Here is a 21,353-nt window from a genome sequence, read left to right as displayed (position 1 = left end):
AGTGCAGTGGCGCGATCTCAGCTCACTGCAAGCTCCGCCTCCTGGGTTCACGCCATTCTCCTGCCTCAGCCTCCCGAGTAGCTGGGACTACAGGCGCCCACCACCGCTCCCGGCTAATTTTTTGTATTTTTAGTAGAGACGGGGTTTCACCGTGGTCTGGATCTCCTGACCTCGTGATCCGCTCGCCTCGGCCTCCCAAAGTGCTGGGATTACAAGGCGTGAGCCACCGCGCCCGGCTCTTTTTTTTTTTTTTTTTTTTTTTTTTTTTTTTGAGGTGGGGAGACAGTCTCGCTCTGTTGCTCAGGGTGGAGTGCAGTGATCTTGGCTCACTGCAACCTCTGCCTCCTGGGCTTAAGTGATCCTCCTGCCTCAGCCTCCAAAGTAACTGGGGCTACAGGCATGCACCACCATGCCTGGCTCCTTTTTTTCTATTTTTTGTAGAGACAAGTCTTCGTTGCCCAGGCTGGTCTCGAATTCCTGGACTCAAGCCATCTTCCCACCTCGGCTTCCCAAAGTGTTGGGATCGCAGGCGTGAGCCACTGCACGCAGTCCCTGGCTAATTTTTTTAAAAATCTTTTTTGGTGGGTGTGGTGGCTCATGCCTGTAATCCCAGAACTTTGGGAGGCTGAAGTGGGAGGATCACTTGAGACCAGGAGTTTGAGACCAGCCTGGGCAACACAGTGAGACCCTGACTCTACAAAAAAAAAATAATAATAATATGTTTTGTAGAGAAGGGGTGCCTCTCTGTGTTGCCCAGCCCAGTCTATCTTCATTTTTTGTTTTTTGTATTTATCCTGCTTGCTGTTCTCTGAGCTTCCTGGATCTGTGTTTTGTGTCTGTCATTAATTTGGGGGAAATTCTCAGTCATTATTGCCACATTTCTTATGTTCCTTTATTTTCTTCTCTGCCATTCTGATTATGTGTATGCTACACCTTCTATAATTGTCCTACAATTCTTGGATATTCTGTTCTTTTTCATTTTTTTTTTTTCTCATTGCATTTCAGCTTTGGAAATTTCTGTTGACATTTCTTCAAGCGCACCATGTTCTTTGGCCATGTCCAGTCTATTGATGAGCCCATCACAGACATTCATCATTTCTGTTACAGTGGTTTTTTTGTTTTGTTTTTTGAGACAATGTCTCGCTTTGTTGCTCAGGCTGGAATGCAGTGGCTCAATATCAGCTCACTGCAACCTGTGCCTCCCAAGTTCAAGCGATTCTGGTGCCTCAGCCTCCCAAGTAGGTGGGACTACAGGTCGTACACCACCACGCCCGGCTAATTTTTGTTTTAGTAGAGATGGGGTTTTGCCATGTTGCCGAGGCTGGTCTCGAACTCCTGACCTCAAGCGATCCACCTGCCTTGGCCTCCCAAAGTGCTAGGATTACAGGCGTGAGCCACCGTGCCCAGCTGAATTATTCATTTTCAGCTGCTATCTCTGTGTAGCTGACTTCTTGGGAGTCCGAGGCAGGTGGATTGCTTGAGCCCAGGAGTTTGAGACCAACCTGGGCAAAATGGCGAGACCCCCGTCTCTACAAAAAAAATTGAAAAACTAGCCAGGCATAGATGTGCACACCTGTAGCCCCAGTTACTCAGGAGGCTGATGTGGAAAGATTGCCTGAGCCCAGGAGGTTGAGGTTGCAGTGAGCTGTAATCCAGCCTGGTTGCAATGAATTGCACTCCAGCCTGGGCAACAGAGTGAGAACAGAATGCAATGGATGTATTTCAAAATGGCTACTTTCCTCCTCCCCTCTGCCAGAATCACGGGGCGGGGGGTTCTCCAGTTTTCACTGTGGGATCCTGGTAAAACTTGTGGCCATGTGCCATGGCTCACACCTAGGATTGCTTGAGGCTAGGAGTTCAAGACCAGTCTGGGCAACATAGTGAGACCATGTCTGTACAAAAACAAAACAAACAAACAAAAAAACCTAAAAGTTAACCAGGTGACCGGGCGCAGTGGCTGACACCTGTAATCCCAGCACTTCGGGAGGCTGAGGTGGGTGGATCACAAGGTCAAGAGATCAAGACCATCCTGGCCAACATGGTGAAACCCGTCTCTACTAAAAATACAAAAATTAGCTGGGCATGGTGGCGCATGCCTATAATCCCAGCTACTCAGGAGGCTGAGGCAGGAGAATCACTTGAACCTTGAGAGGCGAGGCGGAGGTTGCAGTGAGCTGAGATCGCACCACTGCACTCCAGCCTGGTGACAGAGCGAGACTCCATCTCAAAAGAAAAGAAAAAAAAAAGCCAGCCATGGTGGTACACACCTGCAGTCCTAGCTAGTTGGGCTGAGGCAGGAGGATTGCTTGAGCCCAGGAGTTGGAGGCTGCAGTAAGCTGTGATTGCACCACTGCATTCCAGCCTGGGCAAAACAAAAACAAGAAACAAAAAATAAAAAACAAAAACCAAAAAAAGGGTAGGGTCCCCCCTAAGAATAGGACCCCTAGATGTTTGTTTGTTTGTTTGTTTTTTTTGAGACAGTCTCACTCTGTCGCCCAGGCTGCAGTGCAGTGTCGTGATCTCGGCTTACTGCAGCCTCAAGCTCCCCAGGCTCAGGTGACCCACCTCAGCCTCCCAAGTAGCTGGCATTACAGGCATGTGCCACCACACCCGGCTACTTTTTTTTTGTAGAGATGGGGTTTTGCCATGTTGCCCAAGCTGGTCTCGAACCCTTGAGCTCAGTGATCTGCGTGCCTCAGCCTCACAAAGTGCTGGGATTACAGGCATGAGCCACCATGCCTGGCCACTATAGATTTTTTAGCTCTCAAATTTGTCCACCCTAAGCCTCCAGCTATGAGTCAATTACACTTTAAGTTTTCCTACCCTGGTACTGGCTCCCCAGAAGTTTCTGTTTCTGTTTCTGTTTCTGGGCTTCTGCTGTTAAGTTGTGATTCTCTGTATCTGCCTTTTTGTCTCTCCAGTTTTAGGGGCAGCAGTTTGCCCTGTGCCCTCAATTCTCTGACAGATCCAACAAGAGTTGCTGACTTTCAGTTTGTTCAGCATTTTTCTTTGTGAGGACAGGAGTGAGGACTCCCAAGCTTGTTACAGGCCAGACTAAAAACCAGAGGTCGTTATCTTCATTTTTTTTTTTTTATACGGAGTCTCACTCTGTCGCCCAGGCTGGAGTGCAACCTCCACCTCCCGGGTTCAAGCAATTCTCCTGTCTCAGCCTCTCGAGTAGCTGGGATTATAGGCATGTGCCACCATGCGTGGCTATTTTTTTTTTTTTTTTTGTATTTTTAGTAGAGACTGGGTTTCACCATATTGGCCAGGCTGCTCTCGAACTCCTGACCTTGTGATCCACCTGCCTTGGCCTCCCAAAGTGCTGGGATTATAGGCGTGAGCCACCGTGCCTGGTCTATCTTCCCTTTTATAATATGGTCTTCCTCCTGAGCTTCAAATTTCTGTGCATGGCACCTCTCTTCATGGCACCCATGAGTCAGAAACTCAGGCCACCACCCTTATCTCTGCCCTCCCTCCTCTCCAAATTGAATCTGTTATCAAGTCTAATCAGTTCTATTTCCTATACAACGTTCAAACCCACCCTTTTTTTTTCATTCGTACTGCTTCTACCCTAATTCAGGTTCTCCTATCTCTCATCCCAAGAGGACTCTATCTTCCTACCTCCAGCCCAACCCCTCTAATTTCTTTTCTATGTTGCTTTCATTATGAATCATGTGAAATGCAAAACTTGATCATATCATCCCTAATTGAAAGCTCCCCCTTACTTTCAGAAGAAAGTCCAAACTCCTAAATATGGCAAAAGGATTTTTAATGAACTGGCCCAAGCTTACCTCTTCATGCACATCCTTTGCCACTTTGTACTCATCATGCACCCATATGCCAGTCCTCATCCAGCTGTCTGCATTTTCCAAACATACTGTGTTGTCTTACATGTCCGTGCTTTACGCGTGTTGGGTGATTCCTCTGTCCTTTGCCTCTTGGAGTTGACTTTTTCTCATCTTTCATGGGTCATCTGGTAATCACCTTCATGAAGACTTTCTGTATCAGCCCAGGCAGAATCACAGTTCTCTGGGCCCCTCAGCATCCTGAACATCCCTCTACTACCATGCAGAACCCATCTCATAAGGTTATTGTAAGGATTAAATGAATTCATAAATATAAAGTGCTTGGAGCCTGGCTCCTGGTAAGTGTGACATACGCATTTACTGTATTTAGAATGTTTGCACGTCTGTCACCCCCACTGGACAGGAGCACCTTAAGGGAAGGGCTTGTTTCTTCTTGTGCATGTTACACTACTGATGCCTCAAGGTGTGCACCTTGTTCATGTGTTTACAGCTAGTAGGAACAGCTCAATTTTAGCTCTCTTTTTCCTGCCCCATGAGCCCTTTGTCTTGAAAGCCTTCTAAACTTAAAGGTTCAAGAAGACATGCGTTCAGGACCAGAATATCAGGTACATGATCTCATGGCTACTGCTAGCCCAAGAAGAATGCAGGCAGTGGGAATGCAGAAAAAAGAACAGCTGAGAAGAAAAATGAAAGGGCATTGTTCTTGATCTTCAGTGTGCACAGGAGTCAAACTCTTGGTGAGTTTGTTCTGGGCCTCTTCCACAGGGATTCTGACACATGAAGTCTATGGTAGGGCCCATCTATCTGGATTATTAATAAACATTTCAGTGATTGTAATAGAAGTGGTCTAGAGACTACACTTGAAAAACCCTGAGGTAAGGGAACAGTTTCATTCAAACCAAAGCCAAAATTCCTCCAAAACTCACCCACAGGAAAATTTCCAGGTAGAAGAGAGTTATACAAAGAGTATCGACTCTGTCTCTCTGAGCCTCAACTTCCCTTGTGGTTCCCTCTCTCTGGTGAGGGACACCAGCCCCTATCAGTGGATGATACAGGAAGGCCATGTGCAGCCCTGGGACAAACCATGGCTCCATCCGTCTTGGTGTGGCATGGACTGAAAGATGGACAGAGCAGCAGCTTCATTAAAAAACAGTTTATTAGCATCTGTGCCCCCAGTGCAAGTGAAGACTGACTCCCTCTCTGGGAGCCCTGGACTCCCCACCTGAGCTCCTGGGGAGCTGCTCTGTAGTGTGCCCCTATCTTGGGGCAATGTCCTTGCTCATCTGACTCCAGTCCCATTGCTCCTGGCACGGGGCTAAGCTCCACCTCGAGATGCCATAGGGATGGTCTCTCCTAAGTGACTGTCACCTCCAGCATCTGAGAAGAAGCCCCCGTCCCCAGGGGCTGGGGCCACATCCACCTGGATGACACCGTGCACCTGGGAGAGCTGTGGGCTGTCCAAGCTGGCAATGAGCTGGCGGGGGCCTGGTCGCACAGGTACAAACGACTGGCGCAGTGTCACTGTTTCATTGCCTCCAATGTCCCTGTGGGCAGAGACAAGGTCATGGGCCTGGAGTAATTGGGGGTGGTGTGGGGAGTAAGAGCTGATCCAGGGCAGTCAGGAGGAAGAAGCAGGAGGTGGACCCATTCAGACAATTCCAGGCTTACCTGAAATTTCCACACCCAAGACCAGGAGCCCCAGGGCGCCTCTGCATAGCCAGCTCAGCAGCCACCCACCAGCTGCCTGTGCTGGAACTCTCCCCATCGTCTGGGACTCCTCCCTCCCTGCTCCCACATCCACCTGGACAAAGACTGCTGATGCCACCGCAGAGGCCTCTCATGCCATCCCCTCCATCACCACTGCTCCTGCCCCAGACAGAACATCTTCATCTCACCTGGGGTTTCCAAAACCAAGAAAACTTCAAAATGAGACTTTGGGGGCCCAACACAATATTTTAAATACTTTCAGTTTTGACAAGAGCATAGGTTGAAGAAAAGTAATTACTCTCTGCTATGATCATCGTTCCAAAGAAAAAAGAGCATTTTCACACACCAAAACATTAGAAGGATGTTATCTTTGAAAAAAAAGGAAAATCCTTCCCAAGAACAGACAACAGACATCTTTAAATGGACATAAACCCTTATGTCTGTGTGTGTGTGTGTGTGTGTGTGTGTGAGAGAGAGAGAGAGAGAGGCGGGTGGACAGACACACAGACACACACACACACACACACACACACACACACACACACACAACCAGTGTTTTCATTTTCTCCTTTCCACATGGGCCTCTGAAAAATTGATTCCCAGACCTCCCCTGGGAATCATGATTTCACTAGTCCTCTAACGGGACTCCTTGCCTCCCATCCCACTTTTGTATTCTGTTCTGCTAACCACTCAGAGGTGAACTAAATCCTTCAAGGATTTAGTGCTCCTTTGGTGCTTGTGGCACAAGATCCTGGCTCTCTAACTTGACACACAGGCTCACTCTGACTCAGTCCCTGCTACTTGCACAGCCTCATCACCCCCCATCATTCCTCCTGCTGAGCAGCCCTACCGAATGCCTTCTTCCCCAGACTCACCTCCACAGTCATGCTTTGCAGTCTTTGCCTTGTGTGGAATGAGCACCCAGCTCTGCCTCCCCACCCTGGGTGTCCTTGTGAAGGCCTACTTTTCCTCCAAGGCCTGGCACACCACTTCCTCAGTGACGGCTCCCCTGAGCACCTCCTGCCTCTAGGAAAAGGAAACTCACCCTTCTCTGAGCTCCTCCAGCAATCTGCACGTTTCATTTTATACACTGAACATGACTGCATTTATATTGCATTTGCTCGTGCCTGTGGGAATTTGTCCTTCCTGCCTTTGCCTAAACCTTACCTCTGGTGCCCTATTCAACCCAAGCCTGCCGCTGCGGACCCTTTCCAGACATAGAACCTGTGCATTAACTATTGTCCTCTAAGAGAATGAGCCAACATCCCTAACTCCAAGGATGAGTTCTTTTCAGGGCAAAACATTTGGCTTGGAGCCTGGTTCTGAGGGGTTTCCCTGGACCACTCTACTCCCTTTTCTACCACTTGTTAGCTGTGAGGCTTAGGAGAAGCTATTTAACTTCTCTGTTCCTCACTTTCTGGGTCATAAAATGGAAGTGAAAGTAAAAGGAGGAGTGGGATCTGATTATCTTGAAGGTGTTTCTGAGCTCCCTGAAGGAGGGAGGCAGGGATATATAATAGAAAGTAGTATGATAGGAAGTCTATAAATTAAGTCTATAACTTAATGGCTAGGCTATGTCCTGACTGCTTACAAATTTGCACTCTTAATTTTTGCTAACTTTTTCATAGATACAAGATTCAAGGTTGTTCAAGCTCAGACCAGCCCTCAGAAGTCTATTTACTCTATACCATAATTGAACTATAATATTTCAGAAAGTAACCTTTACATTGCAGTAACGGATTATTTTCAAGATAAACTGTTTTCTAGGTGGAAATGTCAAGATCTCTCCCTCCCCTGGTCTCATTGTGAGGTGGGGACTTTACCACACCTCTTTTGTGAGTTGAAGCTGAGTACAAGCCATCTGCTAAAGCTGGGATGTTCCTGGAACTGAGTGTGGGTCATGAAACCAACTCCCCAACAAGGACACCAGAACTTAGACATCGAAACGAGCATTGTCCAATTGTGTACTTGTTCAATCGTATTGCCTGGGCTTGAAACATTTTTAAAACTCCTCCTGGACTCTTCTTCAGAGCCATTTAAACCATACACACACACGTGTGCTCAGTGACGCAACGGTCAGCCTGTCCTTCCTTCCACAGCATGCCTCGGTTCTGATGGAAAAGGGCAGTTACCCACTTGTTCGCTTATCTTATTAATTAGTCTTAGCTCTTGATGACTTCAGGTTTCTCTGCAAAGTCAAATCTACCCCTAAGAAGGCAGACTGACCACTCTGAGGACATTCTAGAGAATATGATTCAGACTCTGAGGGAAATTCCCAGGAAGGGTTTGGAACAGACTTCCAGCCTCCCTGGTGACTGCTTTTGGTGGTGACAACAGCCATCTGGAGGAGTGAGTTCTGGAATGTTTATTAAGTGGCCAGTCACCACAGTGGGGTGGCACACCTTATGCTATAATGGGGTTCCATGCCACAGCCTCTGATGTGCAAATGAGAGGCAAAGTACACCCATCTTGGAATCTTAGGTACCTGAACCAACAGCTCAGAGATGTCCCCCTGGAGGCTCCCAATTGTACTGGAGGCTCTGGTCTGGGCTCACAGCAGCTAAGGAGCCACAGACTGTCCAGGGAGGATCTGCCTTAAGAAACCATCATCCAACCCTGTCTTTTACTGTAGGGAGACTCACATAAACCCTACAGCTAAAGACAGGGAACAGGTCCCCCAACACTCAGCACAGTGGCCCTTTCCTTACTTCCAGGCAGGGCCAAGAGGCAAAGGCCTGGTGGGGCTGCTGAGACAAGTCCAGCTCTGTGGATCCCTTAGGACGAGGAACCTCCCCCCACCATGGTGGGGGTGTGGGTAAGAGATGCCTGCTGGGCAAGACTAGCAGAGCAGGCTACCCGGGGGGTTCAGGCTCTGTTCACTGAGCTGCCAGAGACCGTGGTATGGTGACATGAGGAAAGCCCTACTTTGTGACACATCATAGCATTCCCAGGGGCCCAGGCTGGGGCAAAGATCAACATAGCTGCCTTCTCAGCTTTGGCCTAATGGTGAAGGTGGCGGCCACCACCAGGAGAGCTGCTGTGTGTGAGGGAGGGGTGGGCAGGTGGGCAGGGGGTCCTCTGCTTCCTCCCCTCAGTTTCCCCACCCCAAGCCATTGTTCTTTCTCAGGAGCTCGCTGTCTGAAGACGAAGCCTGCCCCTGTCCCAGAAGGCTGATCTAGAAGGCCAGGCTCTGGCCTGCTCTGCTTTCCCTCCGTGCTTTTCCTAGGCGGGGACGGGGCAGCACGTGTGAGTCTGTATCAAAGATGACAGCCGCAGGCCCAGGAACACAGCATGTGTGTGCCCTCACTACACCCAGGGGCTTGCCCAGCCCAGGATCAGGCCCAGACGGGCTGGGTAAGGGCCTGAGGGATGGAGTTCTCTCCTCTGGAACTGCTACTTGGCCCTCATGGCACAAAACAAACAATGAGTTTGAGAGCCTGTGCATGGTATGCACCACAGTGGGAAGAGCAGAATTTGCCCCCTACGAGCTGTGAGACCATATGAGACGTGACCGCCAGCTTCCCCATCTGTAAGTGGGGGTGATAATGGCAATAATAAAAATAACAACTACCAATGGAGCACTAACTTTGTGCCAAGCAGTGCACTAAACAACCCTAGGTCCAGGGGCTATTGCTATCCCTGCTTTACAGGTGAGAACACTGAGGCTTGAAGGAGAGAAGTCGCTTGACCAAGGGCATATAGCCAGTAAGTGCTAGAGCTGAACCCATATCGTTAGGATTCCAAAACTTCGCTTGTGTGTGTGTGTCTCTGTGTGTGTGTGTGTGTGTGTGTATGACAGAGAGAGAGAGAGAGACACGGGGTCTCACTGTCGCCCAGGCTGGAGTGCAGTGGCACAAACATGGCTCACTTCAGCCTCAACCTCTCCAGGCTCAGGTGATCCTCCCACCTTAGACTCCCAAGTAGCTGGAACAACAGGCGCACAGCACCAAACCTGGTTAATTTTTAAAAATTTTTTGTAGAAACAGGGTTTCATCATGTTGCCCAGGCTGGTCTCCAACTCCTGGGCTCAAGCGATCCACTCACCTTGGCATGCCAAAGTGCTGGGATTACAGGTGTGAGCCACCACACCTGGCCTTCTAATGTACTTTAAAGAGTTTTTGTGTCCAAAGGAGATAATATTCCTGAAAGGGCCTGGTCAATTCTTCAGTGCTGGGCAAATATTAGCAATGAGTTACTAATGATTCCTATGTGGGGCTTCTGCTCCCTAATTAGATAGTGAGGCAGGGCAAGGACACGGCATAGCACCAGGTGCCCAAGAGGTCTCCCTAAAGGCTGGTGGGACTGAGCTGGGTCGGGAGGTATTGCTAGCTGGCCCCAACCTGCTTGGTTGGGTCCTGACAGAACATACTTGTTCAGACAGAGAGGAAGCAAAGCTGGGAGCCAAGGCAGCCTGTGGGGAAGGCCAGAGTGGAAGCAGGGGTAGGGGGAGAGGCCAGACTCACCCAACGTTGAGGATCTTGGGCCTCTGTAACCCAGAGCCTTCGAGCCGGAAGACGACATTGGTGAGGGTGACGGGAAGGGGGTTCTTGAAGACAATCTGTACTTCACACTCCTGGCCAACCACTGCTGCTCCCAGTAACTGAGAGAAAAAGAGGCCCATCCCCCACGTCAGAGACCCTGGTCAAACACACGGGGACCGTACACTGCACCAGAGAGGGGAAGCTGCTTAGAAGCAAAACCTCCCCAAGTCCCACATTTATCCTCCTGAGAGAAGACTCCCCAGAAGTCAGAGAAGAAACTCCAACCTATTCCTCAATAAAGGCTGTCACAGAACCAGAGACATAAGATCCCATGCTACAGATGAGGAAACTGAGGCCCCAGAGCCGGTCCTTGACCTTCTCCTACAAAGGCTCATCAGGCCAGCCTGCTGCTGGCTTAGCGCCCACCTCTGATGTCCTTATCCCCTGGCCTTCACTCTCTGACCACCCCTCATGCCCCATCAAACTGCATTCACCGTGAGGGAGAGGTCTGGGGTGCGCAGACGGAAGGTGTGCTGCTTGGCCAGCACCTGCCCGCTCTCCTTGACGTGGCCTGAGACATTGAGCAGCATGGCCCCCTGGTCCACAAGATGGGGCCGGTATTCCTTGTAGGCCACTGGCATGGTCACACGGTCCGCTGTGGAGAAGAGGCATGGCGTCACTGAGGCCTGCTTCCCTACATGCGGCTTCCCCTAGGGACTCCCCACTGCTCCTGGGGTCTCCATGTCCATAGCCCTGAGGTGCCCAGCCATCCAGGGGGCAGGGCTGGGTAAGGAGCACTTACAGGCCCCTGGTGCCAGCTCCACTTCCTTCTTGGTCTCCTTGAAGATGGTACCACTGACACCAGTATAGAAGGTGACTGAGAGGTAGAGGTGCAGTTTCACTGTGCGGCGGCTGCTGCTGTGATTGGTCAGCATCACAGAGACCATCAGATCCTGCCCCATCACCGCGTCCTGTGCCTCCACCTGCATGGCCACATCCTCCGCTGAGCCCCGGTTGGCATACACATTGGGTTTGCTGCCGTGGGCTGCTGCTGTCTCTACTGCCTTCCGCTCTGCATCTGAGCCTGGGGGTTGAGGGTCAAGGGTGAGGTTCCAATTCCCACTTGGGTGGCCAAGCACTTGGCAGGAACACTTGTTGTGAGGCCCAGAGCTGGCTGGGTTGGGGGAATGGTACCTTCTGGGTGCTTATAGAGGTAGGTGATGTCCTCCCGCATGTTGGAGCCGATGGCCTTTGTGACAATGAGTGTGCCGATGGCCTTCTCCTCCACATAAACAATCTTGAAGCTGCCATCGTCCTGCCGCTGCCAGTACACCTTGTCACTATTCACCTGTGGGGGGTGGGGGTGAGCAGGAATGAGTGAACCAGAGGGTCTGAGGGTGGCCTGACTCCCGGCCTCCTTCCCCTGATCCCAGGAGCTATGGGACAGGGCTTGGTCCCAAGGGTGGGAGCTTCCTGGCAGAGCCCAAGGGGAGACTTTCCAAGACGAGCCAGACGAGGCCAGAGTGCAGGGAAGAAGCTGGTCTGGGAGGCTCCTCGCAGAGCACTTTGGCAATAACAGTAATCCCTCACGCTCATTGGCTGACTTTACGACTAGTGAAGCAGTTTCATAACCCATTATCTCTTTTGATCCCGAGTACAGGAAGCAAGGCAGCCTTGATTATCCCCTTTTACGGGTGAGGAAACTGACTTGTATAATGAGTGTCTTGCCCCAGGTCGCACAGCTGGTCAGTCAGCGGTGAAGTTGGGACCAGAGAACCCATGACTGAAGCCCAAGAAGGCACCTGGAGCCCAGCCCTCACCTCAGCAAAAATGAAAGGCGTGTCGTACTTCATGTAGACCAGGCCATTCTTGATGGACTCCACAGAGCAGGGGCCGCAGCAGAAGATGCCTAGAGAGTGAGGCGGGACAGAGGCAAGAGATCTGAGAAGGCGGAGAGGGCTCTTCAGACCCTGGGTAAGGTCCACACAGGGCCCCAGCCCCACCCACTCAGGCCTGGTCCCACTGCCTGGTGGCCTCTGGAACAAGGTCATCAGCCCTGACCCAAACACTTGGGGGTCAGTTGACAGCCAGTGCAATGGAAAACAAAGAGAGAGCGGCTCCATTTGGCTCTCAATCTGCTTTCCTCAGCCCAGGCTGCTCTGCTGGAGGACGGGGGCAGGGTACAGATGTGCGGACCAGCCTGCCTGATAACCAAGTCCCTGACATACTCTTTCATGGCTGGCTGACACTGGATGTCCACCATCTGTGACCCCCAGAGGACACGACGCCCCATCCTTTATCATAACCAACACAGAGTCCACAGTGGCCCTGCCTGCTGGCTGGGAGAGCGAGGACACCACCGCCACCACCATGCCAGAGAGATGCGGAACAACCCTCAGCTCTGCAGCCTGCTGCCCTCTCTACTGGGGGCAGCTGGTGGGAAATAGAGTCTGCCCTTATCATACTCAGGAGGCTGTCTAGAAGAGATAGGCTGACAGGAGGAGGCCTGGCAGGAGAGGACAGAGTGGTAAGTGAGTACCATCCAACCGGAAAGAATCTTAGACAACACATAACACTACACACTCCTTTACAGACGGGGAAACAGCAAGGCGAAGTTCATGCCAGGATCTCACAAGACAGGTGGTGCAGGGAGAATGAAAGGAGCTCAGACTTTTTGAGTAGCTGCTACACTCCTGGCATGCTGCTGGTCCCTTCAGATACAGAATTTCTCATTTAATCCTCTCAATCACCCTATATGGTATCTATTACCCCAAATTACATCCAAACCACCAAAGCCTAAAAGTTCGAGGTGCTTGCCCAAGAGCATACATCTGAGAAGTGATCAGGCTGGGATCAAGCCCCAGTCTGGCTGGCCCTGAGCCCCCTGCCTGATGTCCACCCCACCACTTCCCAGAGTTGGGGGCCAGAGCTCAGATCTGCCAGCGTCTGGGCCAGGCTGTTTCAGCATCACAGGCATCACTGTGTTGCACAGCTCATGGGGCTGTGTTCACATATCTGAGTGAGAGCGAGGGCACTGGGAAGAGGCCAGGGGAGGAATGTAGGCTAGGGAGGACTCTCTGACCTGGGGTAAGGGAGAGGCTGGACAGAAGGTAGCTGGCAGGGCAGGCCTGGTGGCCTGGGGCCGGGGTATCACGGTAGGAAGGGGTGGGGGTTTGTTTGAGAACAGAGTGTATGGTAGTTCTAATTTCTGCAGAAACACATGTATGTGGACACAGAAAAGAGACCCGTGGGTTATATTAACAGTAATTATATATTAAGGCAGGGTCATAAGGGCTATTTTCTTCTTTGAACGTATCTGAGCCCTGATTTTTTTCTATGCTGTATATATAACTCACAGTGAGCAATGGAACAGACAGGAAGGAACTCGGTGAAAGCGAGAGTATGTGCTTAAAAGGACTGGACTTGCTCTGTCGCTGACCTACCACTCTGTGCCCCAGAGGAGGTCACTCCATCTCTCTGGCCACCCTTTGGAGTGGGTCAAAAAATCCAGCTGATCGTCAGAATCACCAGAAGAACTTTCAAAAATATACATTGTTAGCATCTATCCTTGGAAAGTCTAATGTATCAGGTTTGGAGTAGAACCTAGAAATTTACTTTAAAAATATTTTTGAAAAAAAACCCAAATACCTCCTGAGAGAGAATAGGGAAGCTTTACATTTTGTGTTGTTCAATTCTATACTTTTTTTTCCTTCCAAGCATGTATTACTTATAAAAATGACTTTAAAAGGGTCCTTCAGTTAATTATCTCCAGGATATGTAAGTTAAAAAGCAAGTAAGAATAGTGAATATTAATTCTTTCTCTGAATACTCTTCCAGCTTTTGAATTTTGAACCTCCCTTGTATATTAACCATTATAAATAAAATAAACCATTATAAATAAGTAAAATGTAGGCAAATAGAGAGTTATATAGAATGGTAAAAATAAACTAACGTCCACGTGGTGGTTCAGCTGACAAACCCGTTTAAGAAGCCGTGGGGTTACAGGGCTTGGCTCTCCAGCCCGGCCCAGCACTGACACTCTGGACTGTGTTACTCAGGTGGGGGAGATAAGCAGGGGCATGGTGGGGACTGGGGGGCCCAGCTTACCACTGCTAGTCTCTTGGGGCGTGGCATCCACCACCTGCCACCCATCAAAGCCTGAGGGCAGATCCGGCCTCTTCATCCAGCAGTCGTTCCACACATGGAAGTTCCTGGATGGACATGGAGGAGGAGCTGGGTCTGAGCCCCAGGGTCAGGAGTCCACAGTTTCCCCAGCCTCCCCAGCCCTGCCCACCCTCCACCTCCAAAGCTCAGGTCACCATTCTTCAGCACAGATGGGCAGTCCACCCCAGCTCACCAGACAGAATCATGGTTCAGGTGCTCCAGGGGCTTCATGTTCTCGTCGAAGTAGATGTCCATGGTAAGGGATGTGTCTGTGTCGTGGGCGGAGTTGAAGTTGGTGACAGTACGGGTGGCCAGACCCAGGCAGCGCAGCACTGTGGAGGAGCGAAGGTTGGGGTTCAAGGCATGGGTTGGGGGCAAGTGAGGCATCGTGTCAGGAGTATCAGGGGGAGAAGGGCAACTAGGATTGCCAAGCTGGGCATAGACTGCCAGGGTCAGGGTCACAGGGGCCACAAGGCCTTTGGGCTACAGAGCACTTGGGGTCAGGGGAAGCTAGGCCACCTGCCTGGCTCAGTCCTTGCCTGTCCCTTCTCCCTCCTTTCCCTTAGGCCTCTCTCTGTTGTTAACACTAATTAATGATAATTAAGGCCAGCCTATTACCCACCCCCGCCTGCACCCTGCACTGTAGCCACAGCTGGGCAGGGCTGGGTAAGCCTGGCTTTCCTCCCTTCTCCCTGTAGGGCCTGGGCCACTCCTGTCCCAGTCCCTCCACTACCTGTGGTGGTCACGCCAGCAAAGACCCAGCACTGGCCATAGGGGACGGAATATCCCGTGCGTAGGTAGCTAAGCAGGATCTCCACGCTGCCCACCCACGCTGATGGGTTGGTGCCTCGGGAGTAATCACCAGACCAGTTCCCAATCAGGACTCCATTGTCATCCAGGGAGTTCACCTGCCCAGGACAGGATGAGATGGGGCTGAGGTGGAGGAGGGGCTCAGGACCTGCCATGTGGTCCATGGGGACCAGCCCGGCCCAGATCCTGCAACCACCCCTTACCCCTAAATGCCTCAGGATCCAGACATCAGCCTGAGCTCCACCCAGCCCTTCCCTCAGCCATCTGCCCCCCTCCCACCCAGGCTCTGACACAGGAATGTGAATCCTGGGTGTGCCAAGTTTTGGGTTTGGCCCTACATTCCACAGGAGCTGGGACACGAGCCAGGAAAGGCGGGGTGGGGGGCAGGCAAGGGAGAGAAGAGGAGGGAGACCCCTTCCTGAAGTATCCTTTACGAGGGCAGGGACAGGGCTGGGGGTTCTTAAGGAATCCAGAAAGGGCAGGATGAGGGTGGCGGTGTGGCGAGGCAGCAGGCAAACACACAGTAGGACTCAGAGATGTGAGGGTGCTCACCATGGCAGAGATGACCCGGGAGACACTGACTGGGTCTCCACGGCCTCCGTATGGCATCCCCCGCCGGTCCAGGATGTATAAGCAGGCATCCAGCACCCCGTGGTCAAACTGGAAGGAGGGATGGAGGGCAGAGGTGACAGCCTGAACCCTAGGCCAGCACCCTGCTCCAATACCCCAGCCCCCACACCCACCCCAGCTCCTCTGGGTGTATGTGACCCTGGCCAGCTGCACCATACCTGTCCGTAGTTCCAGGTCCGCTCACCAATCTGTGCTTCGGTCCCATAGTAAATTCTCCCAGACTCATTAAGAACATACTCCTGCCGCCAATCCTCATGGTCCACGTACACAATGTCCTCTGTGTCCCCAGAACACACAAAACTGTTTCCCTCCAGTTCTCTCCCTGGGCCTCACCTACTTCTGGCCAGTTCTGCAGGACTCATGTCCACAGAAGAAAATGTGGGGATGCCCCTAGCCTGACAGGACTGCTATGGGAGGACATGGGGAGCATGACAGATGGTGGAGGAGATTGGCTGTAGCCAGGGGCCTTTGCCAGGAGAGGTGTGGCTGGCTGTGTGACCCTGGGCTGGCCACCTTTCTGCATCAGGCCTTGGTCCTCTCATATGCCCAGTGGGAGGCTGGCTTCTCCTGGGGTCAAGCACCTAGGCACCCCACCACATCCGAGGGCAGGAAGCCCTTCCCTGTCTTTCTCTCCCATCCACTCTCTGCTCCAGACCCCAGCTGCTCACCTGGGCACCAGGGGTTGAAGATGATGTAGATCTCATTGCGGGGGTCAAAGGGCAACTGGAACTCCCCAGCGTCTGATTGTGTGCGGACTGTGAACTGAAACTTGCCGATGATGGCGTTGGGGGAAGTGTGGACCCGCAGGTTCAGATTCTGCCCACTGGCCTTGACCACCTGGGCTTTCCAGCCTCCACTGCCCCCCTTGCCCACTGGGATGATCACGTGCGTGCCCTTGCCCACCTCGGGGTTGTTTCCTAGAGTAGGAAATCAGCAATTAGCTGGCAAGGCCTCCCTGAGGAGAGGGGATGGAGCCTGGGACTTCTCCCAGCCCCGCCCACAATGTGTATGAGCCACTGTCTATGTCCCTACGTTGGGCCATCACCTTATTCTCTGACAGTCTCCCTTAGAGCAGCTCTGTCTCCACCCAATGCTTGCCCACATGTTAGGGCAGGGCCGCAGTCCAACATCCCAAACCTGTTCCCCTGACACTGAACTCTGAGGTGGGGAGGAGAGACGAGGGCTCCTGTCACCTTCTGCCTGCCTGACTATCACAGTGCCTGGGCTGGAGGGGCAGATCCACCTGCCCCTTATGAAAGGGCAGTCCTGATCCTGAAGACCAACCCTGCCTGCTTCCTGGGGCTGCAGCTTCCAGAGCTCAGGGCATCCCTGGTGGAGGTGGTAGGGGTTCCTGGGAAATTAAAGGATGAGGTGGGCAAGGTTAGGCCCTAATCAAAGGGTAAAAGGAGTCACCTGCCCCAGGCAGCAGCATAATCACCAGCCTGAGAAGTCAAGCTACACCAAGCAACGCGGTGAGGGAGGCACCTGCCTTGGGTCATGGGGACAGAGGGACAGAGACAGAGAGAGACAGAATTGGCAGAGATGGGGGACATGGAAGGCAAGAGGGAGAGAGAGAGATAGAAGAGATAACCAGCCACATCCTGGGGAATGAGAACAGATGCAGAAAGGACAGAGCAGCAATGCCGAAGGAGGCACCGAGGCAGGCCCTGAAGAGGAGTACTCTGAGACCGATGCCCCAGGAGGCTTGAGGAGGATGGGCTTGGGAAAAACGGCAACACCAAGACCCTCTCTGAGACACACCCCCAGGGGCACACCCACACACTTGCACCTGCCTTATCTGGCAGAGGTGAGGAGTGGGGCACGGAGGAGCCTAAAGACCTCTCTGACCCTAATGCCAGCCTCTCCCCACCAAACATAGGGCCTTCACCCGTCCCAATCCAAGCCCCACTGACCGATGAGTAACTCAAGGGTGATGCGATCAGAGGATTCATAGGTCCGGGACAGGAGGAGGAGCATATGGAAAGGCTGCCCGCGGCGCACTATCAGCTCGTCGTACTCATACTCGTCTGTGTGGTGCTCTCGGCGGTTCTGGTCTGAGCGCGAGCTCAGCAAGTCCACACCGTTCACTACTAGCATGCCCTCTGCAAGGACACAGCTCCGTGTCAGTGAAGCCCCATGAGGAGCCCAGGCCCTCATCATTAGCCTCCTATCCCCCCAAGAAATGCCAGGCTGAGTCTCTGGTCCCATTAAAGCCTTTCAGCTCTCAGCTGAGGAGGACAGACTGGCCTCACCTCGGATGGTGCCATCTCCAGCTGCATTGACACCGCTGCCCCGGGATACAGGCCGGCGGGAGTCTGAGCCCCGGGAGCCAGGTCTTCGAGTGCCAGAGCTGGACCCTCGACCCCTGGAGTCAGAGGGTTCAGGTCCCCAGTCGTCATCGGCCGCATGTCGGCATGAACAGCAGCCACAGCAGCGAGCCCAGAAGGAACGGCCTCCTCCTCCTCTGCGAGAGCGTCCGTCTGGCTCTGGCTCTGGCTCTGGAGACGGCGTGGTAGGGGGCTGCAAGGGGTTGCCACCCCAACGGCCCACATCGGAACGTGGCCCATCCATCATGCCTGTTAGGAAGAGGCAGGGCGGCTCCTTAACCCAGGTAGTCCCAGCCAGTTGACCCAGAAACCCTCCATCCAGACAGCTGATTCAGTCCCACCCGATGACCGAAACAATCCCACCTTGGCCCAGAGATTCTCCAGACACATCCAGAGACCTTCCGCGAAGACCATTCAGACTCACCCAGAGAAGCTTCTCATGCTGCAGAGAAAAGCCTTCCTCTCACCCCCACCAAACAAACTGCCCAATGAAGAAACCCACTCAACGATCCATCCCAGGAAATCCACATAGTTCCCTGCATGGACACTTGTCCCAGCCTCAAGACCCAGCTGCACACACATCAGAGTGCTCCAGCATCCCTGGGCCTGGTCCGTCCACCTGCTAGCTCTGCAGTCTAGAGGTGCACAACACTGACAGCTTCTAGAAGTCATTTCTTAGCAGAAATCCCCCAACTCAACGTTCCTCACAAGACAGACAAGTGGCCCCGGGGCCTGTGGTCCTTGGCATTCCCAAGTCAGGGAAGACCCCACTTGGGGCTGCCAGGAGGGGTAGGGCATGGCAGGTGCCCGGAGCCTGTGCCCAGGGAAAGCAGAGTCTTGGTGTTGGGAACAGCCTAGCTGGGGCTGACAGGTACACAGCTGGCCCACACCCCACCTTGCTGGATCCAGGCACGGCCTCTGATAGTGTGGGCCGCCTGGACTCGGCACCACAGTACCCGTGGGAGCCCCTCACCTGGCAGCAGTGTTGGCAACCGCAGTACTGAGTCCTGGGGCTGAGATGGAACAGGTCAGGATGGATGGGACAGGACCCACAGACTGGATGCCGCAGGGACAGGCCTGGTAAATGACTTATGTGGGAGGGAGGGGCCAAACTGCTGTAGGGGGCGGAGAGAAGAGGCCAGGCCTCTGGGCGGGAAATGGGGAGAAGATGCTAGGGAGGGAGCAGGGGTGAGGTCTGGGGGCTTAGGCTGGGCTTTGGTGGGAGCCACCGCTGTGATGGCCCCTGGCACCAGGCTGATTCCTGCCAGACTGGGCATGTGAGGAGCCCCTTCTCCCGGATGAAGAAGCTGCAAGGGCAGTGGGGCAGGCAGGCCCTTCCACCCACAGCCCTGTCTGGCCGACCTTCTGGTCCCAAGCTTAGGCTGCCTACCTCTGCTCTCACAGGCTCCTGCTGCCGAGCTCCGTGCAGCCCAAGCCAGGCTCAGCTCTATGAAATTGGCCCAGGGGCCTGGTCCTGGAACTCATCCTGCCCAGGGAGGTCCTGGGATCCCAGGTTGCAGACTGGTGACATCAGCAGCCAGGCCCTCAGACTGGCTCCACCAGCTAACCCCTGACCTGCTGGCTCTACCAGATATTCTGACTCCCTCCACCCCCAAGTCTGTCCCTTCTTTCTCAGCTGCTCTACAGCCCCAGGCATGAGTGAGCTGCCCTCAAGTTTGGGATTAGGGAGATCAGAGTAGGAGCAATCTCATTTCACGTCCCCCACCCCCGCTGTAGCCTGGGGGGTTAGGGGATGTTTAGGCCTTTCCACTCAGGCTTGGGTGGGAACTGAGTCCCCCTTCCAGGGGTACAGAGTACCTTTCGGTCACTGAGAGGAGTCTCTGCTCAGTTGGACTCGAGGATTCCCTTTTCTCCAACCTGGAATTCTTCCTGGGAATCCAGACCAACCGGCTCAGGCACCTGTGCTGTGTGCATCCTTACTCCACCCCGACACTGGGGAAACACTGAGGATGGCACCAAGGCAATCCCAAGGTAGAGAGGAGGAGGCTAGGCATCTTCAGGGACGCTCTCCTTGGGTCTTGTCCTTGGGCCCATCAGCCAGGGGCTTCTTCCTTCTTTCCTTCCTTCCCACTAGTGTCCCAGCTCTGCCCATGGGCCGCCTAGCGGAAGACAGTAAAAACAGGCTGACAAGAAGACACAAGGAAACAGAATCCAGGAGGGGCTGTTTGGTGATGCATCAGGCAGGGAGGTGCCATGGGGAGTGGGGACAGAGAGGCCCCAGGAACTGGCAGGGAGCCCTCCACACCCACACTGCCTTTTCTTGTCCAGCTCCAAGCACCAGAACTTGCCCGGGGGTAGGGGCAGGTGCCCCACCTCCAACACCCTCAGTAGACACACCAGTAGATATCAAACTTCCATGCAGGTCAGCCAGAGGGCTTTGTGCAGGGGCTTTGTGCAGAGGGATTTGTGCATCACTGCAGATACGGGAAGGGGCAGGGCCCTGGTTGTCCGGACGTGTGTGAGCACATGTGGGCCCAGGCAGATCCCAGAGAACCAGTAGGATGCCTTTGTCACACTCTCTCCCTAGCTTTAATCAATCTTTCTCTCCCCACCCAGCCAGGTTTGAGTCAGTGCCCTAACCCCTGAGCCAGTCCACTCCCCCAACCACCACTCAGGACTCTCTAGGTCAGGACAAGGTGTGTACATGGTATGCGTGGGGGGACACCATGGGAGCAGACACTCAGCTCAGGACCTCAAGGAGCTGAGGCCAGGCTGCTGCCCAACCGTTCCTTAGCAATACAGAAGCAAGAACATGAGTCTAGAATCCTAGACCAAAGGTAGAGACAACTTTGGTTTCAGTGCTGAAGCGCTCTGGCCAAGAACCTTGGGCAAGTCTCAACAGCAGTTTCCTCATCAGTACACTGGGCCTAAAAATCTCATCCCTGAGACTCTGTGAGGATCAAATGGTATCAAGTATTCTCAAAGGTACTTCGACCGTAGAATGCTACTCATGGGGACCGATACTGTTGTTCAGGCAGGACGGAGCAAGGACACCCTGGCCCATTCCTGGGAACGTGGAGCCCTTGAGCCTCCCCAGCTATGGTGAATGGGGGCCAGGGCAGGGGGAACATCTGGAAGGTGCAGGGGTCATGGGAAAAAATTGTATGATGCTTCCAGCTGGAGAAACTCACAGCTGCTCTGTAGCTTACCAGAGCCAGAACCTGAGCCCAAGCCCTATTCCTGCTTGGAATCTAGACCCAGTCCCAGCCCCCACCCCAAACCAGAAGGTATATTAAAGCTCAGCCTTCACCCTGAATTCTGCCCCAAACACTGAAGCCTTGGCTCTCTCTGAGAGGAAACAATAGGATGGCGCAGAAAGAAGGAGCTGGCAACACCCCATGTCTCTTCCCTTTCTTTTCCAAAAATAAATGGCTGTAGTGATGAAGGTAGTGGTGTAGTGATAG

At 53.0% G+C, this 21,353-nt stretch overlaps 1 protein-coding gene across 1 annotated transcript; it reads right to left on the bottom strand.

Annotated features, from left to right (window-relative positions):
• Nucleotides 1-4,943: 4,943 nt before the first annotated feature.
• Nucleotides 4,944-21,288, bottom strand: TGM1 (transglutaminase 1). Its single transcript, XM_019009298.3, has 15 exons — nt 18,902-21,288; nt 17,854-18,177; nt 17,515-17,703; nt 16,270-16,518; nt 15,760-15,878; nt 15,524-15,631; nt 14,895-15,069; nt 14,355-14,493; nt 14,105-14,208; nt 11,818-11,906; nt 11,192-11,345; nt 10,800-11,081; nt 10,492-10,652; nt 9,980-10,116; nt 4,944-5,353 (listed from the first exon to the last, which is right to left on the bottom strand). Exons 2-15 carry the CDS (start codon nt 18,173-18,175, stop codon nt 5,125-5,127), a joined length of 2,457 nt encoding a protein of 818 aa, XP_018864843.1. The 5' UTR covers nt 18,176-18,177; nt 18,902-21,288; the 3' UTR covers nt 4,944-5,124.
• Between the last annotated feature and the right edge of the window lie 65 nt (nt 21,289-21,353).

Source organism: Gorilla gorilla, chromosome 15 (genome assembly GCF_029281585.2).
Source record: "Gorilla gorilla gorilla isolate KB3781 chromosome 15, NHGRI_mGorGor1-v2.1_pri, whole genome shotgun sequence".
Classification (NCBI taxonomy): domain Eukaryota; kingdom Metazoa; phylum Chordata; class Mammalia; order Primates; family Hominidae; genus Gorilla; species Gorilla gorilla.
This window is presented reverse-complemented; position numbering and strand designations above follow the sequence as displayed.